Source organism: Bos taurus, chromosome 23 (assembly GCF_002263795.3).
Source record: "Bos taurus isolate L1 Dominette 01449 registration number 42190680 breed Hereford chromosome 23, ARS-UCD2.0, whole genome shotgun sequence".
NCBI lineage: Eukaryota > Metazoa > Chordata > Mammalia > Artiodactyla > Bovidae > Bos > Bos taurus.
The window spans coordinates 19,838,374-19,859,985 of record NC_037350.1 but is presented as its reverse complement, the minus strand read 5'-3'; the positions used below and the strand labels follow the sequence as shown (position 1 = coordinate 19,859,985).

Genomic DNA, 21,612 nt, shown 5'->3' with positions numbered 1-21,612 from the left:
TAAGAATTCTGTTTTACAAACAGATCTAGATAAACACATTTTTCTTTGCATTATTTTCCAGGATTTAGAGGCAAAACCATATGTGTATAAAAGCTGGACCCAAGTAGATCTGTAATCTAGGAGCCTATAAAACAGGGGTTTTAATGCCCCAGTTAAAACTTCCCAGGATTCCCTTGTGGCTCAGCTGCAAGAATCCACCTGCAATGTGGGATACCTGTGTTCTATCCCTGGATTGGGAAGATCCCCTGGAGACAGGAAAGGCTACGCACTCCAGTATTCTGGCCTGGAGAATTCCGTGGACTGTATAGTCTATGGGGTAGCAAAGAGTCGGACGTGACTGAACGACTTTCACTTCACTTCACTTAAAACTCCCCACTGACAGTAATTCTAGAATAGCATTTATTTTTCTTACTCTGAAGAAATGAGATACTTTAATCATAAGTACTTGAACTCCCTCTTTGAATAAAGACAGATTTTGAACTTTGGTGAAGCTTATTCAGTGTTTATGGCTGGGACCGAATTCAGTTTAAACACTCATGAGCTGTGTGACTTCATTTTTTAAACAAGGCCCTTTCTAAACAAGAGATGCAATCTGCTGGATGACAAAGAGGTTGTGGAGGTGGATCTGGCAACTTTATGGGTCATGGAGGAAACTTTGGAGGTGGTGGAAACTTTGGTGGAAGAGGAGGCTATGGTGATGGAGGTGGTGGCAGCAGAGGGAGTTATGGAGGAGGTGATGGTGGATATAGTGGGTTTGGAGGTGATGGTGGCAGCTATGGCGGTGATCCTGGTTATAGTAGTAGAGGAGGCTATGGTGGTGGTAGACCAGGATATGGAAACCAAGGTGGTGGATATGGTGATCGTGGTGGAGGATATGATGGTATCGATGAAGGAGGACATTTTGGAGGCAACTATGGTGGTGGTGGAGACTCGAATGATTTTGGAAATTATAATTGACAACAGCAATCAAATTATGGACCCATGAAAGGGGGCAGTTTTGGTAGAAGGAGCTCGGGCAGTCCCCATGGTGGCAGTTATGGATCTGGTGGGTGGAAGTGGTGGCTATGGTAGCAGAAAATTCCAAACACTCAGAAGAAAAGGACTACAGTTCTTAGCAGGAGAGAGAGCGAGGAGTTGTCAGAAAAGCTGCAGGTTACTTTGAGACAGTTGTCCCAAATGCATTAGAGAAACCGTAAAAATCTGCCACAGAAAGAACGATGATCCATAGTCAGAAAAGTTACTGCAGCTTAAACAGGAAACCCTTCTGTTCAGGACTGTTATATCCACAGTTTGCAAAAAGTGCAGCTATTGATTAATGCGATGTAATGTCAATTACAGAGAAGGCAATGGCACCCCACTCCAGTACTCTTGCTTGGAAAATCCCATGGACGGAAGAGCCTGGTGGGCTGCAGTCCATGGGGTCGCTAAGAGTCGGCCATGACTGAGTGACTTCACTTTCACTTTTCACTTTCATGCACTGGAGAAGGCAATGGCACCCCACTCCAGTACTCTTGCCTGGAAAATCCCATGGATGGAGGAGCCTGGCAGGCTGCAGTCCATGAGGTCACTAAGAGTCGGACACGACTGAGCGACTTCACTTTCACTTTTCACTTTCATGCATTGGAGAAGGAAATGGCAACCCACTCCGGTGTTCTTACCTGGAGAATCCCAGGGATGGTGGAGCCTGTTGGGCTGCCGTCTATGGGGTCACACAGAGTCTGACACAACTGAAGCGACTTAGCAGCAGCAGCAGCAGCAACAGCAGCAATGTCAATTAGATGTTACATTCCTGAGGTCTTTTATCTGTTGTAGCTTTGTCTTTTTCTTTGCATTACATCAGATATATTGCCCTGTAAATTGTGGTAGTGGTACCAGGAATAAAAAATTAGGGAATATTTAACTTTTCAAAAATAAAATTTGTTTCTGTTTTCCTCCAGCAGTGTTCACACAGAGTTTATGTCTTTATACCAACAATCTTTTAAAAAACATGGGCTAAGAAGAAAATAAAAGATTTTGTTGTCTTTTACTGTATAAGTGGATTTCAATGACCTAGGGTTTTTTGTTTTTTTTGACTGCACCGAGTCTTAGCGGCAGCATGTGGGCTCTAGTTCCCTGACCAGGGATTGAACCCAGGGCCTCTGCAATGGGAGCCCAGAGTCTTAGCCACTGGACCACCGTGGAAGTCCCTCAATGGCCTAGTTAAGCAAAAGACTAGAAGAAGATTTTTTTTTTAATATTATACACACTCTTATCACATCATAATTTTATCATATTTTAACTTGAATGTTGTCTCCCGTGTTATTCTGCTGCTGCTAAGTCGCTTCAGTTGTGTCCGACTCTGTGCGACCCCAGAGACGGCAGCCCAACAGGCTCCCCCGTCCCTGGGATTCTCCAGGCAAGAACACTGGAGTGGGTTGCCATTTCCTTCTCCAATGCAGGAAAATGAAAAGTGAAAAGTGAAGTCGCTCAGTCGTGTCCGACTCTTAGCGACCCCATGGACTGCAGCCCACCAGGCTCCTCCGTCCATGGGTACGGAGGCAGGCAAGAGTACTGGAGTGGGGTGCCATCTCCTTCTCCCATGTTATTCTAGATACATATTAAACTAATGTTTTTATTTTAAAAGACTGTGCTACAGAATAGCCTATCAAGAGAATGAAATATATCTGTAGGATTTTCAATGAAACATTAACTTTGTACCATAACAACTTGCATTGTAAATCTGATAGAAATCAGAAGTAAATGAAATTTATACTTAAACTATTTTCAAACCTGCTAATCCATTGTTACAAAAACAATAAGACATCACTGACATGTGTGGGGTGCTTACTGTGTCCCAGCCATACTATTACACATTTCACAAATTCACTACTCATTTATTTTTCACAACAACTTCAATACCTGGAAAACAAGGGATTGTTAAAACCAGAAAGCCAGGGTTAATCACTTTTGAAACATTACATTCTTTGTAAGTAACAGGAACAGCCTCTAGTCATGTGTTTACTTTGATAGTGATGTAATTGGTGTTTTCCATATTATAGAATCTGAAGAAAAACCACTGCATTCTAGCGTAGTGCACTTCTCCAAATGCCGAATCCGTGAGTTAAGGATTGAGTGTCTACGGGGCAGCATAGCCCTAGTGGCTAAGTTTGTCCCTAAAGGGCTTTCCTGGTGGCTCAGATAGTAAAGAAAAGAATCTGCCTGCAATGCAGGAAACCTGAGTTCGATCCCTGGGTTGGAAAGATCCCCTGGAGAAGGGAATGGCTACACCCACTCCAGTATTCTTGCCTGGAGAATTCCATGGACAGAGGAGCCTGGCAGGCTACAGTCCATGGAGTCTCACAAAGAGTCAGACATGACTAAGCAACTTTCACTTTCAAAGGGTAGATAGTCTAGTAGCTAAGATTGTAGTCTAGTAGCTAAGTCTGGCCAGGGGCCAGACTCCCAGGATTCAATCCCAGCTCAACCAGTGACAATCTGTATGTCTCTAGCAAAGCTCCCCAACTTAATTGTGCCTTCATTTCCTCAAATGTAAAACAGTGAAAATAACAGATCTACTCCTTAGAGCTGGGGTGAGCATTGAATGCTTTGATCCCTGTGAAGCCCTTAAAACAGTACTTGCCTTCCAAAGCAGTGACTACTGTTATTTCTATTGCCTATTTAAGATTCACAGTACACAAGTAAGTTTAATGGAAATGTCACAATGTCTCAGTTTCTTCATGGTGATGGAGATGACCACTGGCAGAGGCAAATCTGGGAAACCTTCCAATGAAGGAAATGCTTTCATGGAATTTGTGTGATGACCCGAGAACAGCCACAGTAGGTGGCCTTGGATGTAGCCCTGATCTGACCTGGCACCGTCCATGTCAAATGTCAGTTCTCTGCATAGTTTTAGAGTATTGTAATATTTATAATCTACTGATTTAGACACAACCAGCATGCCCTTCAGTATGTAAGTGGGTAAATGGATAAGCTGTGCTACCTACAGAGAACAGAGTATTAGTGCTAAAAAGAAATGAGCTATCAAGCCATGAAAAGACATGGAGGAACCATAAATGCATATTACTAAGTGAAAGAAGCTAGTATGAGAAGGGTATGTACTGTCTGATTCCATTTATGTGACGTTTTGGAAAAGGCAAAACTATGAAGAAAGTAGAAAGATCAGTGGTTGTTAGGGACTGGGCAGAGATGAGTAGACAGAGCCTAGGGGATGTTTTAGGGACATGAAAATACTCTGTGTGATATTGTAATGACAATAGATGTCATTATGCATTTGTCCAAAGCCATAGAGTTTACAACACCAAGAATGAATCCTAAGGTAAGCTATACACTTTAGATGATTATGATATATCCATTTAGTTTCATCCTTGGTAAAAAAAAAAAAAAAGTACAGTTCTGGTAAGTGATGCTGACGACAATGGAGAAGCTATGCAGATGTGGGGGTGAGGGTTATATGAGAAGTTTCTGTACTCTCCTCTCAATTTTATTGTAAACCTATAACTGCTCTAAAAAATAAAGTGTTTAAAAAAATTAAGCCAGGATTTGAACCAATGTGGTAAAAGTATTGAACCTCAGAGTCCCTACTTCCAATTACTATTGTACCAGTAAGTATGTAAATCCCTTCGCATGCCTGAAATCGCAAACCTAAGAAAAGCAAAAATAGTATCTTTCAGATTAAAAAAAAATGTTCTTTTCAGATTAAAGAAAGATGATCTTTATTAATATCAGTCTTGGTCACATAGCTCTGGTTTGACAATATTTCTTTTTTTTTTTAAACAGACAGTAATGCAGGCTGTACTGGACCTCCTAGAGATGGAAGCAAATGAACAGAAGAGTCCTAATTATGGGCTCTTACTACTTTGGGCTTCTCTGTCCAATACTGTCCCTGTAAGTATATTAGTAAAGGAAGGCATGCATTTCTGTCTACTGTACTTTCAGTTTTTCCCTTCCTTTTTCTTCCTTTTTTATAATTTATTTATTTGTTCATTTATTTTTGGCTGTGTCAGGTCTTTGCTGCTGTGTGGACTTTTCTCTAGTTGCAGAGAGCGGGAGCTACTCTCCCGTTGCAGGGCGTGGGCTTCTCATTGCAGTGGCTTCTCTTGCTGCAGAGCACAGGCTCTAGCGTGCAGGCTTCAGCAGCTCCCAGACTCTGGAGCACAAGCTCAGGAGTTGTGGTGCACGGGCTTCATTGCTCCACGGCCCGTGGGATCTTCCTGGACCAGGGATGGTACCTGTGTCTCCCTGCATTGGCAGGTAGATTCTTTACCACTGAGCCACTAGGGAATTAAAAAAAAAAATTTTTTTTTTCACATGTTATGGGGAAGAAAATGACTGTAATGGATTTGGTTGTGAGATAGGAAAACAAAACTAAGTGCCTAAGGAAATCTGTTAAGATCACAAAGGAGACACAGCAGAGATCTGAAATGCATTCTGTTCTTTGTAAGGCAGCATGTAAGAGGCTAAGGGAACACTTCGCACTTTGGGGGCAGATGTGACAACACCTGTGTATGGAGCACTTTCTGTACTTTCCATGTTGGGCAACGTGCTTAATATCAGTGCTGCAAAGATGAGTAAGTCTTGACCCCTGCCATTTATTGGGGAGAGAGTAGATAAATGGGTAGTTCAGTTAAAATTGAGCTGAATCCAGGTATCCTAGCCACAGCATAGGATCTTATGGAGGTAACAGACTCTGATCCTCCGTTCCCTTATTGGTAAAAAGGGATAGTAAAAGTCCTAGTGTGGTCCTAGGTTTGAGCCTTTTAATAATCCATAACCCTCATTTTCTACAAGATTATTGTGAGGATTCAGTGAGATAAACCAGCTGCTACCCAGGGATCATGAGTTCTTTGTCTTCCCTTGAACCCATTCTCCTTCTGTGTATCCTTCCTGTTGGCATGATGTAGACCTGAAGCCTCCCCATGAGTGAGCTGGTGACATTAGAACTCACCATACTTCTAAAGAAAGAGGAGTGTGTGTGTGTGTTTTTTTTTCTTTTGCAGTCACAGATAAGATTTGTTATAGCAGAAGGATACAAAGCAAAATCAGCAAAGGAAAAAGGGGAGTGGGGGGGATGAAGCCCAGAGAGAACCAGGTACAAGCTTCCAAGAGTCTTCTCCCTGCAGGGTCACGCAAGACACACATCATTCCTCCAGCAATTAAGTTGTGACAAACTTTGGGAAGTGTTATGAACCAGGGAAGCTCATTAGAGACTCGGTGTCCCAGATTTTCTTGGGGGGTTGATCACAAAAGCACCCTCTGCCTAGCATCATCAACATTCCAGACTCTCAGAAGGTATTCCTTATAAGCATCATTGTTTGCACAAAAATGTAGATGCACCGAGCTCCTCTTAGCAGTTCGGGTGGTGGGGATGAGAGCAGAGATTTTTGAACTGTTTCCTTTTAAAACTGTTATGAATTAGAATAAAGCTACAAGACTTGTCTGACACTTCATGATCGATGCACAACTGTTTCCTGTGTCCGGAAGACTTTATGTTAGCTTAAGTTGCACTTATATAATTTGAGAGTTTAAAGGTTAAACTTTTTATGTGTTTGTTTTCTACTAAACAGGAACTTTTAACCCACGTATAATGTTAAATGTATTCTTTTTTCTTCTAACAAATAGAAATAAGATGTGTTAAGTATTATTTGTTTCTCCTTCCTCTGCTAAAAGTTATGGAAGGCTTTCTAAGTATCAATATTTTGGTTTCCTGTAACCCATTATAAAGAAAGGGAAAGTTGCTCAGTCATGTCCAACTCTGCGAGCCCATGGAGTATATAGTCCATGGAATTCCCTAGGCCAGAATACTGAAGTGGGTAGCTGTTCCCTTCTCCAGGAGATCTTCCCAACCCAGGGATCAAACACAGGTCTCTCACATTGCAGGTGGATTCTTTACCAGCTGAACCGCAAGAAGGGAAGCCCAAGAATACTGGAGTGGGTAGCCTATCCCTTCTCCAGTGGATCTGCCCAACCCAGGAATCAAGCTGGGGTCTCCTGCATTGCAGGTGGATTCTGTAAAGAGCAGAAATAGAAATTCTGGCTTCTCTGTTCGAGTGTGTGTCAGTCACTAAAATATATATTTCATCTAGGGTAGGAGAAATTAAAAACAGTTTACCCTTTCCCTTTCTTTATGTACCTCTAATACTATTCTCTGATTTTTCCTTGTGCAATTCTTTTGGAAACTGATTAAGCTAGAGCAAAATTAAAAGGCAGATATCAAAAGCAACTTCCAAAGCAGCAACAAAACAGTCACTCCTGTCACAGGATTAATTTTCAAGATCTCATTAGAAAGGACCCCCTGGAAGAAAGGGACACAAAGCCCCATTGATCTGACCCAGGGGAAGTCAGTTTTTTGGAATCTGTTCCTGGCACTGGTGTGAAAGAATTTAAATCAATAATTTCAGAAAGCAAGTGTCTGATGATCAGTGAAAGTTCCGTCTTACTGGTTCTTGTTGGCACTTCTAAGAGGGAGCTGGCGTGTAGGCAGAGACCCTGAACTGGCTTTCGAGTCAAGTCCAATGCCAAATCACAGCGTCATATGAGAGTGGGCCATTGTTTAACTGCGAGCCGTATGTCCATATCTATAAGATAGGATGAATGTTATCTGCCTCATAGGATATTGTGAGCATTATGTTTTTAAGGAGTGGCAAGTGCCTTATAGTCCCTGGCTCAAAAAGCATTCACTTTCTTTTCTTATAAAAAGCAACACCATGGTTTCAATCAGTCATTTTGTTCAGTGGCCAACTAATAATGAACTGCCTTGGCTTCCAAAACTTGACCTCTCAGATGCCCTAGGGTGAGAGTAGCTACTGCTGTTCCCAGCTTCTGTAATCTCCCACCGTGGCCTGGAGAGCCTCCAAAAGCCCTGCCAGAGGTGTGGATTATGGGGCCTGTGCTTCCCTGGTGCCTGGATCATATTCTACTCTCTGCTGTGTCTCAAGGGCCATGGAACTCAGAGCTCAGGTGTCGGGTGGGCTTGGTACAGGGCACCAGGAGGCTCTGTTATGAGACCAAGGTCTTGGTGAACTTCGGTGGACTGGTCCAAGACATTAACCATGATTTATGAAATTATTTCTACAGGAAACCCATTTCCAAAGTCCAAGAAATTCCTGACTACCAAATAAACTTTTCAGGAACATTGTTCCAAACCAATCACAAAGTTGATGTTTGACCTGTTCAATCTGCTTCTCTGAAGCTCTTTCTAAACACTTTCAGTGGTGACGATCCCCCACCCCTCCCCAGCCCACCCTCAGTTCCCACAGCATTTATTGTCTGTACCATCTGCTGCCTGTATATTTAGCTCATTTTTTCCTCTTGTCTCTCTCTCATACTTTCAACAGACGTGAAAGTCCTTTGGGCAGGAAGTATATCTTCTGTAAGTTTTGTGTTTACCATGGTTGGTGGAAGACTCTGTGGCCAGTTATAGAGATTCCGTCAATATTTGTTAAGCGTTTCATTTGTTGGTTGGTTTGTTTTAATTTGGCTGTGCTGGGTCTGAGCTGTGGCACACAGGATCTTTGGTCTTGGTCATGCCATGTGGAATCCTTAGCTGCAGCGTGCGAACTCTCAGTTGTGGAATATGAGATCTAGTTCCCTGACCAGGGATCCAACCTGGGCCCGTGGCATCGGGAGCTCAGAGTCTTAGCCACTGGATAAGCGGGGACGCCCCCTAGTAAATCTAGTTCTGAACGGAAGAACAAATGAGGCTGAAAAACACTCTCAGTTCATCTTGTCCCTGACTCAACGGGCAGAGCTTTCCTCCCCATCTCTTCTTTCCTATGTTCTTACCTTTTCAAGATGATGGAGAGGCATTTTGGTGGCTGCTTCTGAAGCTCAGTGAGTCCAGTGGTCCTTCTTCTTTTTCCCTAGCCCTCACCATGGATATGACCCCTCTGACAAAACATGAACTGGTATTTTTGGGAGAAGTTTTGAACTCTTTTGCCAAATGTGGTGCACAACAATCCCAAGGTCACGTATTCTTATTTGTTGATTCAGTCATGTGTATAAACTTCTTACGCATCATTGCTCTTCTCTGTCCCTTTCTGTTTAAAAGAGTGGTTTTTTTAATTTAAAAGATTTTATGTAGAATATAATATAGATTTTTAGAAGAAAATCTGTTAAGAAAAGAGGCATCAAACACAGTAACTAACACCACTGTACAACCATTTATAGTTTAACTGAATTCCTTGAGTTTGCTTTAAAAATAAGTAATAGCCAATTTTAGTCAATCTCTAAAACTGTAATTAACCACATAAAACTTTAAACCCCTCTTTTGTATATCTGAAAATCTATGCAGTATCACTAAGATATATTTTTCCTGCACTTGAACTCTGAGTCTTTAATTAACAAGTCCTACTGTATAGCATAGGGAACTATATTCAATATCCTGTATAAACCTTAATGGAAGAAATATGAAAATATATGTAATATTGTATTAATTTCTGCTGTATGGCAAAGTGATTTAGTTGTATATACATGTATACATGCTTCCCAGGTTGATCAGTGTTAAAGAATCCACCTGCCAAGCAGGAGACACAAGAGACACAGGTTCAATCCCTGGGTTGGGAAGATCCCCTGGAGGAGGAAATGGCAACCCACTCCAGTATTCTTGCCTGGGAGAATCCCGTGAACAGAGGAGCCTGGTGGGCTACAGTCCATGAAGTCACAACTGCAGCAGCTGAGCATGTGCACACCCACGTGTATACATATATGTACAAATATATACAACTAAAATACTTTGCTGTACAGCAGAAATTAATTCAACATTATAAATCAATTTTACTTCAATACAATAAATTAAAAAAAAAAATGGATTGAGTATGGAGTGGCTATTAATTAAGTCCAGTAATTCCAGTAATTCAGCACTTCCCCTATAGATAATGTAGAAAGGGCCCATGTCGGGAGAAGGTGATTAGAGCTCACTGAGCATGTTTCCTCTAAAAATGAACTAGTTGATATCTTGGCTAAGTGTGTCCTAATCCGAATGCACCACACAGAGTGAGTGGGTCTTGGGCTTGTAGAGGCCTCAGTTCTCCGTTCACTTGCATATGTAAACAGCACTGTATTTATCCCCACGGTATCAGTCTACTGTCACAAAGGGGACAGCAATGAGTAGGATGGAATTTGGTTTTGTCCAGGCACTTCCCTGGTGGCTCAGTCAGTAAAGAATCTGCCTGCAATGCAGGAGACCTGAATTTGATCTCTGGGTTGGGAAGATCCTCTGGAGGAGGGCATGGCAACCCACTCCAGTATTCTTGCTTGGAGAATCCCCATGGACAGAGGAGCCTGGCAGGCTGCAGACCAGGGGCTTGCAAAGAATTGGATGCTACTGAGCAATTGAACACAAGCACTTCCTTTCAGTTGCTTGCTCTTCCTCTTCTGACCACAGAGGGGAGCATTGGGATCATTTAAAGACGCTTAGCATTCTCTCAGGACGGACAAAAAAGCTTGAATGACACAAAGTGTTAGACATCTGAGTCTTCTCAGGATTGGTTTTCCTAGATGAATTCTTTCACAATATGTGTTTACAAAAAAAAAAAAAAAAAAAGGATGAGAGGGAAACCAAAGCTTCTTTTAATGGTTTGGTATGTTTTCTTTAATGTGTAATCTAAAATAGAAGCAAAAACATCTACCTGAACTAAGGGGAAAAAAAATTTTTTTTTCAATTAGATTGTAGTTTATTTGGGGCTTCCCAGGTCGCTCAGTGGATGAAAATCTGCCTGCAGTGCAGGAGACGCCGGAGATGTGGGTTCAATCTCTGGTAGGGAAGATCCCCTGGAGGAGGTCTTGGCAACCCACTCCAGTAGTTTATTTACTATACTGTGTATAGTTTTAGGTGTACAGCATAGTGATTCAGTCTTTTTTCATCTATGCTTCATGATATGTTATTGCAAGGTAATGGGTATAATTTCCTGCGCTGTCCAGGGTATCCTGTTTCTTATCTATCTTAGTAATTTTTATCTCTTAATTCCATACCCCTAATTTGTCCTTCTGCCTTCTCTCTCCCTTTGTTAGCCACAATTTTGTTTTCTATGTCTATGAGTATGTTTCTGTTTTTCCTGTACATTTATTTGTATTTTTTTTTTTTTAGATTCTACATATAGGTGATATCATACAGTATTTGCCTTTCTCTGTCTGACTTATTTCATAAGCACACTATTCTCTAGGCCCATCCATGTTGCTGCAAATGGCAGTGTTTCATTCTTTTTATGGCTGAGTAATATTCTATTGTGTATATATACTACATCTTCTTAATCCAATCATCTGTTAATGGGTGATTGGGTTGCTTCTATATCTTGGCTATAGTAAATGATGCTGCTATCAACACTGGGGTACATGTACTTTTTTGAATTAGTGTTTTCATATTTTCTGGATGTATACCCAGGAATGAAATTTTTGGCTCATATGGTAGTTCTAGTTTTAGTTTTGTAAGCAACCTCCATACTGTTTTCCATAGTGGCCGCACCAGTTTACATTCCCAGCAGCAGTGTACAAGGGTTTCATTTCCTCCACATCCTCTCCAGCATTTGTTATTTGTAGGCTTTTTGATGACAGTCATTCTGACCAGTGTGAGGGGATGTGTCATTGTGGTTTTGATGTACATTTCTCTAGTAATTAGTAATGTTGAGCATCTTGTTCATGCACTTGTTAGCCATCTGTATGTCTTTGATGTTTAGCAGTATAATTTTATTGGTTGGTGGTATTTTCTTGGTTGTGCTATTTTCTAATACCACAATGAGGAAAGATGTGAAATAATTTTGTTTGGCCTAGAGCGAGAACTTGCAAACATACTGTATTCAGTAATACTCTATAAACTTGCAAGCATCCTTGCTCAATAGGGTGTGAAAGAACCCTATTTTTGGTATTGAGTTTATGAGATTTTAGATATAGTTTCTGAGGCTTATTTAAAATTACCATGTTTCATTTGCAGAGTATATGATTTGCTAATTTATTTGTATTTCAAAGAGACTGAATCTTTAAAAATGTCTTTGTTTTGGACTAACTTGCTTAAGTGTCATAACTTGTTTCTGAAATTCTAATATGTGCTGGTATAATATTTTATATTGTATATTAGTAAAATAAAAATCCTGATTTTCCCTTTTTTTTTTGTAGTGAAGATAGTTTACTCTGTATAAACAATATAGTAAAACTGTAGTGGCAGAATAAAATTGTAAAGTTAACCCCTCAGAGATATATAACATCTCTTTGTTCGTAACATCTAGTTGTTTTCAAAGATACTCTTTACTGACGTATTTAAGTTTAACTTCAATATTTTAACTGTTTGTGGCTAATCCTATGTATTCTTCTGTTCACCTTCAAAGGTTATATTTTTTGACACATGTTTTTCTTTTTAAGGTTGCATTTTGGACATTTGCATTTGTCCTCTCTCATCCCAATATCCACAGGACCATTATGGAAGGCATATCATCTGTGTTTGGCACAGCAGGTACTAACACTGAATTAAATTGCATAATTGCAGTTACATCTAATAATGTGTGCTTGTCACACATTCTGGGCAAAGTTAAATGCCCATAATTTAATAGAATTTCAAAATAATCCAAATTGAACATAATTTATATGTTTCAAAATATAAATTGATCAGGTAGAATCTTAGAATTTAATTACTGTCAAGGATTTTAGAATTCATCTGGACCAACTCCCTTGTTTCCAAATAATGAAACAGAGAGATTATAATTTGCCCAACTTTCCTGATTAAACACAAGTGTAATACACAGGGCTTTTCTTCTAATCTCCTGGCCCATTGCCTCGACTGAACTCCAAGTCCATAGTTTTGGAATTCAGGATTTTCCAGATTTTATAAAAGTAATATGGTGCATATTCTTTATGCTACTTAACAGTACTAATGGGATATGGATGATAGTTCCAAAGGAACTTTTAAAATGTTATAATTTTTAAAGGTTTTGTGGCTTTGAACTGCAGGTAGAGATTTCTCCTTTGCCATTTTAGTTCAGATTTGAGCTCATCAGTTGTCATCTGTTTTGAAAAAAAACAGAAGCTTGAATGGAGAAAATTCCAGTCCTTGTTTATTCAGCGTTATTTTACCGGTTTGAGAGTGGATTTACCAAAAAAAAAAACCAAAAAACTTTAATATGTCAAATTATGTATTCTGATGTGAAAAAGAAACAAAAAATGACATGGTCTCTTAGAAGAACACAAAATAATAGGGCAAAGTGGTGTGATGACAATTAAGTTATTCCCTTCTCCCCTTCGTGATTGCTGAAAATATTTTATTTGGATTCTTAAACTTATTTTGACTACTTCCTTTCAAGTTAAGCCAAAAATCAAGTTGGCTTGGCCAACATGGATATGGAAGCCGTATTGCCTCTGAGATTTGAGTGTGAATCGGCCACTGCTAGGTCATATTTCGTGGAAGTGATGAGCATTAGAATCATTGAGTCCTGACAATGCTAACAGTTAGATTCTGGAATTATTAGAGTGGTGGATGTAAGACAAGATGACTTGCGTTTATGGACCTTATATCTGCAAAGCTAAGGGAAATGTGCGTGCCTGCGTGTCTATAGATGACAAAGGAAATGCATCCTTGGTCATCACATACTCTCCTTTATCTTACCAGAGTCTTTTCCTGACTCAGTGTTCTCCAAAATCCTGGTCTTTCAGAAATAGAAAGGTAGTATGAGTAGTGGTTGGAATAATATAAGAAGTCTGCCTGACCCAAAGGCCACAGTAGAAGCATAATGTTTATCAAAATTTTTACTGCATTTGAATCTTGAACTCTAAAAGGCAGTTCTAAAGGAGAAAGACAAAAATCTTTTGTCTTTTTCTATATTCCTGTTTTAGAACCTGTGCTTCCCTGGTGGCTTAGAGGTTAAAACATCTGACCAAAATGTGGGAGACCTGGGTTCTATCCCTGGGTCGGGAAGATCCCCTGGAGAAGGAAATGGCAATCCACTCCAGTATTCTTGCCTGGAGAATCCCATGGACGGAGGAGCCTGCTGGGCTACAGTCCACGGGGTTGCAAAGAGTCGGACATGACTGAGCGACTTCACTTTCACTTTCACTTCACTTTATTCTCCTCTAACAGGCTTCCCAGCGGGCGCTAGCGGTAAAGAACCCTCCTGCCAATGTAGGAGATGTGAGAGATGCAGGTTCAATCCCTGGGTTGGGAAGATCCCCTGGAGCAGGGCATGGCAATCCACTCCAGTATTCTTGCCTGGAGAATACCCATGGACAGCCGAGCCTGGTGGGCTACAATCCATATGGTCACACAGAATTGGACAAGACTGAAGTAACTTAGCATGAACACATTCCCCTCTAACAGAAAAAAAAATCTTCAAATAGGTATCAGTGTACTAGCTATATTGTGTCAGTGCTTTCAGTTTATAAGACTCTTGTAGAATTGAAATTAGTCGATAATGTATCAAACATTTTTTGCCATGCTTATGCAGAATCAGTTCATGTCAATTCATGAATATGATATAGCAGTTCAAGAATTTAGATAATGGGAGAGGAAGCCACAGATCTTTGGAAGTTACTATCAGGGGAGATACCCATATGCCCAAACAAAGGATTCTGTCAAGGAAGAATGTTAAAAGTGGATGAAATAACCTGACACAGCATGACATTTCTCCCATTTTTATGCTTTTGTGAATTTCCAACTCAGAATCTCACTAGCCTCACTACTAGAGCCCATCTCAGACATTTTCCCCAACTTTCTTATATAATAAGTCTTAGGGTAAAGCTGCTATTAAATAGCTGGTCCTTTATGTCTGGCTTCTTTCATTCGGTATAATGTTATATTTTGTATCATGATGTTTTAAATTAGCTGATTTTCATGTTTCAACCTTCTTGCCTTCCTGAGATAAATCTTTAGTCATGGTGTATAATTCACATAAAACATATGATTTTTATATATGTTGCTGGATTCAGTCTGTTAGTATTTTGTTGAGGAATTTTACATCTTTATTAATAAGATATACTGATTTATAGTTTTCTTTCTTGTGATATCTTTGTCTAGTTTTCCTATCAGAATCAGTTCAGTTCAGTTGCTCAGTAATGTCTGACTCTTTGCGACCCCATGGACTGCAGCATGCCAGGATTCCCTGTCCATCACCAACTCCCGGAGCTTACTCAAACTCATGTCCATCAAGTTGGTGATGCCATACAATCATCTCATCCTCTGCCATCCCCTTCTCCTCCCACCTTCAATCTTTCCCAGCATCAGGGTCTTTTCCAATGAGTCAGTCGTTCACACTGGGTGGCCAAAGTATTAGAGTTTCAGCTTCAGCATTAGTCCTTCCAATAAATATTCAGGACAGATTTCCTTTAGGATGGACTGGTTGGATCTCCTTGCAGTCCAAGGAACTCTCAAGGGTCTTCTCCAACACTACAGTTCAAAAGCATCAATTCTTCGGCGCTCAGCTTTCTTTATAGTCCAATTCTCACATCCATACATGACTACTGGAAAAACCAAAGCCTTGACTAGATGGACCTCTGTTGGCAAAGTAATGTCTCTGCTTTTTAATATGCTGTCTAGGTTTGTCATAGCTTTTCTTCCAAGGAGTAAGCATCTTTTAATTTCATGGCTGTAATCACCATCTGCAGTGATTTTGGAGCCCAAGAAAATAAAGTCTGTCACTGTTTCCATTGTTTCCCCATCTACTTGCCATGAAGTGATGGGACCAGATGCCATGATCTTACTTTTTTGAATGTTGAGTTTTAAGCCAACTTTTTCACTCTCCTCTTTCACTTGCATCAACAGGCTTTTTAGTTCCTCTTCACTTTCTGCCATAAGGGTGGTGCCATCTGCATATCTGAGATTATTGATATCTCTCCCGACAGTCTTGATTCCAGCTTGTACTTCATCCAGCCCAGCGTTTCTCATGATGTACTCTGCTAGTAGTTTAGTGGGTAAAGCATCCGCCTGCAATGCAGAAGACCGGGGTTTGATCCCTGGTTTGATCCCCTGGAGAAGGAAATGGCAACCCACTCCAGTATCCTTGCCTGGAAAATTCCATGGATAGAGAAGCCTGGTGGGCTATCGTCCATGGGGTCTCAAAGAGTTGGCCACAACTGAGTAACTAACACACACACTCTGCATACAAGTTAAATAAGCAGGGTGACAATATACAGCCTTGACGTACTCCTTTCCCAATTTGAAACCAATGTGTTGTTCCATGTCCAGTTCTAACTGTTGCTTCTTGACCTGCATACAGATTTCTCAGGAGGCAGGTCAAGTGGCCTGGTATTTCCACCTCTTGAAGAATTTTCCAGTTTGTTGTGATCCACACAGTCAAAGGCTTTGGCATAGTCAATAAAGCAGAAGTAGATGTTTTTCTGGAACTCTCTAGCTTTTTTGATGACAATTTGATTTCTGGTTCCCCTGCCTTTTCTAAATCCAGTTTGAACATCTGGAAGTTCACAGTTCACATACTGTTGAAGCCTGGCTTGGAGAATTTTGAGCATTACTTTGCTAGCATGTAAGATGAGTGTAATTGTGTGGTAGTTTGAATATTCTTTGGCATTGCCTTTCTTTGGGATTGGAATGAAAACTGACCTTTTCCAGTCCTGTGGCCACTGCTGAGTTTTCCAAATTTGCTGGCATATTGAGTGCAGCACTTTAACAGCAGCATCTTTCAGGATTTGAAATAGATGAACTGGAATTCCATCACCTCCACTAGCTTTGTTCGTAGTGATGCTTCCTAAGGCCCACTTGACTTCGCATTCCAGGATGTCTGGCTCTAGTTGTGTGATCACACCACTGTGGTTATCTGGGTCATGAAGTTATTTTTTGTATAGTTCTTTGGAGAAGGAAATGGCAACCCACTCCAGTATTCTTGCCTGGAGAATCCCACGGGGTCACAAAGAGTTGGACACGACTAGCGACTTCACTTTCTTTCTTTCTGTGTATTCTTGCCTCCTCTTCTTAATATCTTCTGGTTCTGTTAGGTTGATACTATTTCTGTCCTTTATTGATCCCATCTTTGCATGGAATGTTCCCTTGGTATCTCTAATTTTCTTGAAGAGATCTCTAGTCTTTCCCATTCTGTTGTTTTCCTCTATTTCTTTGCATTGATCACTGAGGAAGGCTTTCTTATCTCTCCTTGCTATTCTTTGGAACTCTGCATTCAAATGGGTATATCTTTACTTTTCTCCTTTGCCTTTAGCTTCTCTTCCTTTCTTAGCTATTTGTAAGTCCTCCTCAGACAACCATTTTGCCTTTTTGCATTTCTTTTTCTTGGGGATGGTCTTGATCCCCGCCTCCTGTACAATGTCATGAACCTCCATACATAGTTCATCAGGCACTCTGTCTATCAGATCTAATCCCTTCAATCTATTTCTCACTTTCACTGTGTCATCATAAGGGATTTGATTTAGGTCATACCTGAATGGTCTAGTGGTTTTCCCTACTTCAATTTAAGTCTGAATTTGGCAATAAAGAGTTCATGCTATGAGCCACAGTCAGCTCCCAGTCTTTTTTTTGCTGATTGCATAGAGCTTCTCCATTTTTGACTGCAAAGAATATAATCAGTCTGATTTCAGTATTGACCGTCTGGTAATGTCCATGTGTAGAGTCTTCTCTTGTGTTGTTAGAAGAGGGTGTTTGCTATGACCAGTGCATTCTCTTGGCAAAACTCTGTTAGCTTTTGACCTGCTCCATTTTGTACTCCAAGGCCATATTTGCCTATTACTCCAGGTATCTCCTGACTTCCTACTTTTGCATTCTAGTCCCCTATAATGAAAAGGACATCTTTTTTGGATGTTAGTTCTAGAAGGTCTTGTAGGTCTTCATAGAACTGTTCAACTTCAGCTTCTTCAGCATTAGTGGTTGGGGCATAGACTTGGATTACTGTGGTATTGAATGTTTGCCTTGGAAACGGAGATCATTCTTTCATTTTTGAGACTGCATCCAAGTACTGCATTTCAGTCTTTTTTGTTGACTATGACAGCTACACCATTTCTGCTAAGGGATTCTTGCCCACAGTAGTAGATATAATCATCATCTGAGTTAAATTTGCCCATTCCAGTCCATTTTAGTTTGCTGATTCCTAAAATGTCGATGTTCACTCTTGCCATCTGCTGTTTGACCACTTCCAATTTGCCTTGATTCATGGATGTAACATTCCAGGTTCCTATGCCATATTGTTCTTTACAGCATTGGACCTTGCTTCTATCACCAGTCACATCTGCAACTGGGTGTTGTTTTTCCTTTGGCTCCATCCCTTCATTCTTTCTGGAGTTATTTCTCCACTGATCTCCAGTAGCATATTGGGTACCTACCAACCCAGGGAGTTCCCCTTTCACTATCCTATCATTTTTGCCTTTTCATACTGCTCAGTCATGCCTAACTCAGTTAGTTGCTCAGTCATGCCTAACTCTTTGCGACCCCATGGACTGCAGCCCACCAGGCTCCTCTGTCCTTGAGATTCTCCAGGCAAGGGTACTGGAGTGGGTTGCCATTTCCCTCTCCAGGGGATCTTCCTGACCCAGGGATTGAACCGAGTCTCCTGCTCTGCAGGCAGATTCTTTACCAACTGAGCTATAAGGGAAGCCATATATATATATATAGTGAATTGGTTACCACAATAAATTTAGTTAATTCCATCACCACATGTATATTCTTATGATGAGAACTTTTAAAGACCAACTTAAGTAAGTATCAAATATATAAAACAGTATTGTTAGCTATAGTTATCATGCTGTATGTTACACCAGCACAACAATATGGGATACTTTGCAAATTTTAGTTTCATCCTTACACAGGAGCCATGTTAATCTTCTCTGTATCTTTGCAATTTTAGTACATGTGTTGCTGAAGTGAGAACTGTATTATTCTTCTTGGAGTTTGTGTCTTCTTAGGAATTTGTCTATTTCATGTAGGTCATTTAACTTGTTGGCATACAATAGTTCATGGTTTTCCCCATAATCTTCTTTATATCTGTAAGTTCTCTAGGAAAATATCTCCCTCATCCATGGTTTTAGTAATCTGTGCCCTCTTTCTGTTTTCATGGTCAGTGTAGCTAAAAGGTTGTCAATTTTTTTTTTTTTTTTGAGAGCTAACTGACAGTTTTGTTGATTTGATCTTATTTTTACTATTGATTTTCTATTCTCTATTTCATTATTTGTTTCAATCTTTGTTATTTAACCTTTTGTCTCTCCTTACCGATATTCTCTAGTTCTTTACACACAATTTCTTTAATTCTTTGAATATATTTAAAATATCAGATTGAACAACTTTCCTTAGTAAGTCCAATATTTGAGTTTCTTCAGGAATAGTTTCTGCTGATTGCTTTTTCCCCGTATGGTCTATGTATGCTTGTTACACATCACATTTCATATTTTTGTCATGTGTCTTGCAATTTTTTGTTGAGAATTGGGCATTTAAAATAATATACTGTGGTAACCCTGGAAATCAGATTCTCCTCTCTGTTCAGAGTCTTTTTTTTTTTTTTATTGCCACTTGTTATTTTTCCTTGTTTGTTCACAGAAGTAAACTCTTAAAAATATTTGATATTGTTAAATGCTATGTGAAAAAGAAAACAGCAGATTAGGGATGATCAGGAGTGCCAGAATTGGAGAAAAGTGAAAGTGGCTCAGTCATGTCTGACTCTTTGCGACCCCATGGACTATACAGTCCATGGAATTCTCCAGGCCAGAATACTAGAGTGGGTAGCCTTTCCCTTCTCCAGGGGATCTTCCCTACCCAGGGATCGAGCCCAGGTCTCCTGCATTGCAGACAGATTCTTTACCAGCTGAGCCACAAGGAAAGTCCAAGAATACTGGAGTGGGTAGCCTATCCCTTCTCCAGTGGATCTTCCCAACCCAGGAATGGAACCTGGGTCTCCTAGATTGCAGGTAGATTCTTTACCAAATGAACTATCAGAGAAGCCCAGAAGGAGGTGGTAGCATTAAATAGTTGGATCAGAGCTGACCTTCCCGGAAAGGTGAGATTTGAGCAAGGACTTACAGATGGTTAGGAGTTAGCACATATCTGGAAGAGAAGCCTGTTAGAGTTAGATATTGCAGGTGTGGCCTCACTGCATTCTCACAAAATCCTTGCAGACATTCACTTTGGGTCCTGTTTAGACTGTGTTTTCAAGCAGTTTTCTTTTCTAATTTAGGATTCCCACTGTGAGTGTCTGCCCAAGAGCAGAAGGTCATTCCATCTTAAAAACAAACAATAACAAATAAAAATGCACTTAAATTGTTACCTGGTTGCATTTGACCCTTCTCACCTACTTGTTTTGATTTAGGGTAGCATACACAGCGGAGAAGGCAATGGCACCCCACTCCAGTACTTTGCCTGGAAAATCCCATGGACGGAGGAGCCTGGTAGGCTGCAGTCCATGGGGTCGCTGAGGGTCGGACACGACTGAGCGACTTCACTTTCACTTTTCACTTTTGTGCATTGGAGAAGGAAATGGCAACCCACTCCAGTGTTCTTGCCTGGAGAATCCCAGGGACGGGGGAGCCTGGTGGGCTGCCGTCTCTGGAGTCACACAGAGTCGGACACAACTGAAGCGACTTAGCAGCAGCAGCAGCAGCATACACAGCACACTGGTTTGTTTTTTGTGATTTTTTTTGCCTGTGTGTTTTGTTTTTGTTTCTTGGTGGCCATTCAGTTGTAATGCACATTTAGTTGAGGGGAAAAAATAGTAAATTTTTTTCTGTTAATTTAAAATAAATCAGGTTAATTAACAGAAATACACCTGCATAGAAATAATTCCATAAAACATCAGGAATTGTTTTTTTGTCTTACATAAGAATCATGATTTGTGGATCATAAAAGACACAGTACAAAATTTTCATTGGATTATAATTTTTGTTTGAAAATTTGATTCATGCCTTTCTACCCTGTCACTTAGTAATTATGTGACTTTGGATAAAAGAGAAAAGTTACTCAGAGCCAACCAATAACATTTCTTGACACCACTGAGTCCTGATTTAGCAGCAGTTCTGCCTGGGGACAGACCAACACTATCAAGTGACCAGATGCTATTAGCTGGTGACACTGACTCAGTGGCCACACTCATCATGTACTGGTGAGAAAGGATTGTCTCTCATATTTATAAACAAGCATAAAAACTAGCAGAGGGACAAATGAGGCTCAGGGCCTATGGTGATGTTCTGGGCAAATTTGATGTCATTTGCATCATTGTAACTAATTCATCAATTTTACCTCATAGCATTGAAACATTTACATTTATTCTTGAGGTCTTCTCTGCAGTCACCTCTTACCCATACTATAACATGTGTGCAATTTTTATCTGCTTGGATGTGTCCCAGTATCTTGTCTAACCTAGAACAACATTCTTGGAGGATTCCATCATGGTATATCAAAGACCTGAGTCCCTCCAGCTAACTAAAGAAGCTTATTCTCATCACCGCTTTGCAGCCTGCTAGGACTTAATGGCTGATAGCCAAGGTTGTGTCTATGATAGAGTCTTGGCCTTTATGCCACACATCGACCAAAATATTGAAGAAAGAGATCATGTAGCAGAAGCTAAGGCCACTCCAGTGGAGTTATGAATGGAGAAAGGTTATTTTATTTATTTATTTTTTACATGATTACTAAGTTTGATTCAACAGCTACACCCACTCCTGCCTTGTAAACATAACAGGCTCCTCTCAAGGTTACAT

At 40.4% G+C, this 21,612-nt stretch overlaps 1 protein-coding gene and 1 non-coding gene across 2 annotated transcripts in view; one reads left to right on the top strand and one right to left on the bottom strand.

The window, feature by feature from the left end:
• CYP39A1 (cytochrome P450 family 39 subfamily A member 1) overlaps nucleotides 1–21,612 on the top strand; it is an 83,727-nt gene that overhangs the window by 18,333 nt on the left and 43,782 nt on the right. Inside the window, exons 6-7 of the mRNA NM_001098938.1 lie at nucleotides 4,777–4,884; nucleotides 12,349–12,439. Of these exons, the coding sequence (NP_001092408.1) occupies nucleotides 4,777–4,884; nucleotides 12,349–12,439 (199 nt within the window). The remainder of the gene's footprint in view (nucleotides 1–4,776; nucleotides 4,885–12,348; nucleotides 12,440–21,612) is intronic.
• Nucleotides 18,691–18,797, bottom strand: LOC112443884 (U6 spliceosomal RNA). The gene has a single exon (XR_003032292.1). It is a non-coding gene; the product is annotated as a U6 spliceosomal RNA (small nuclear RNA).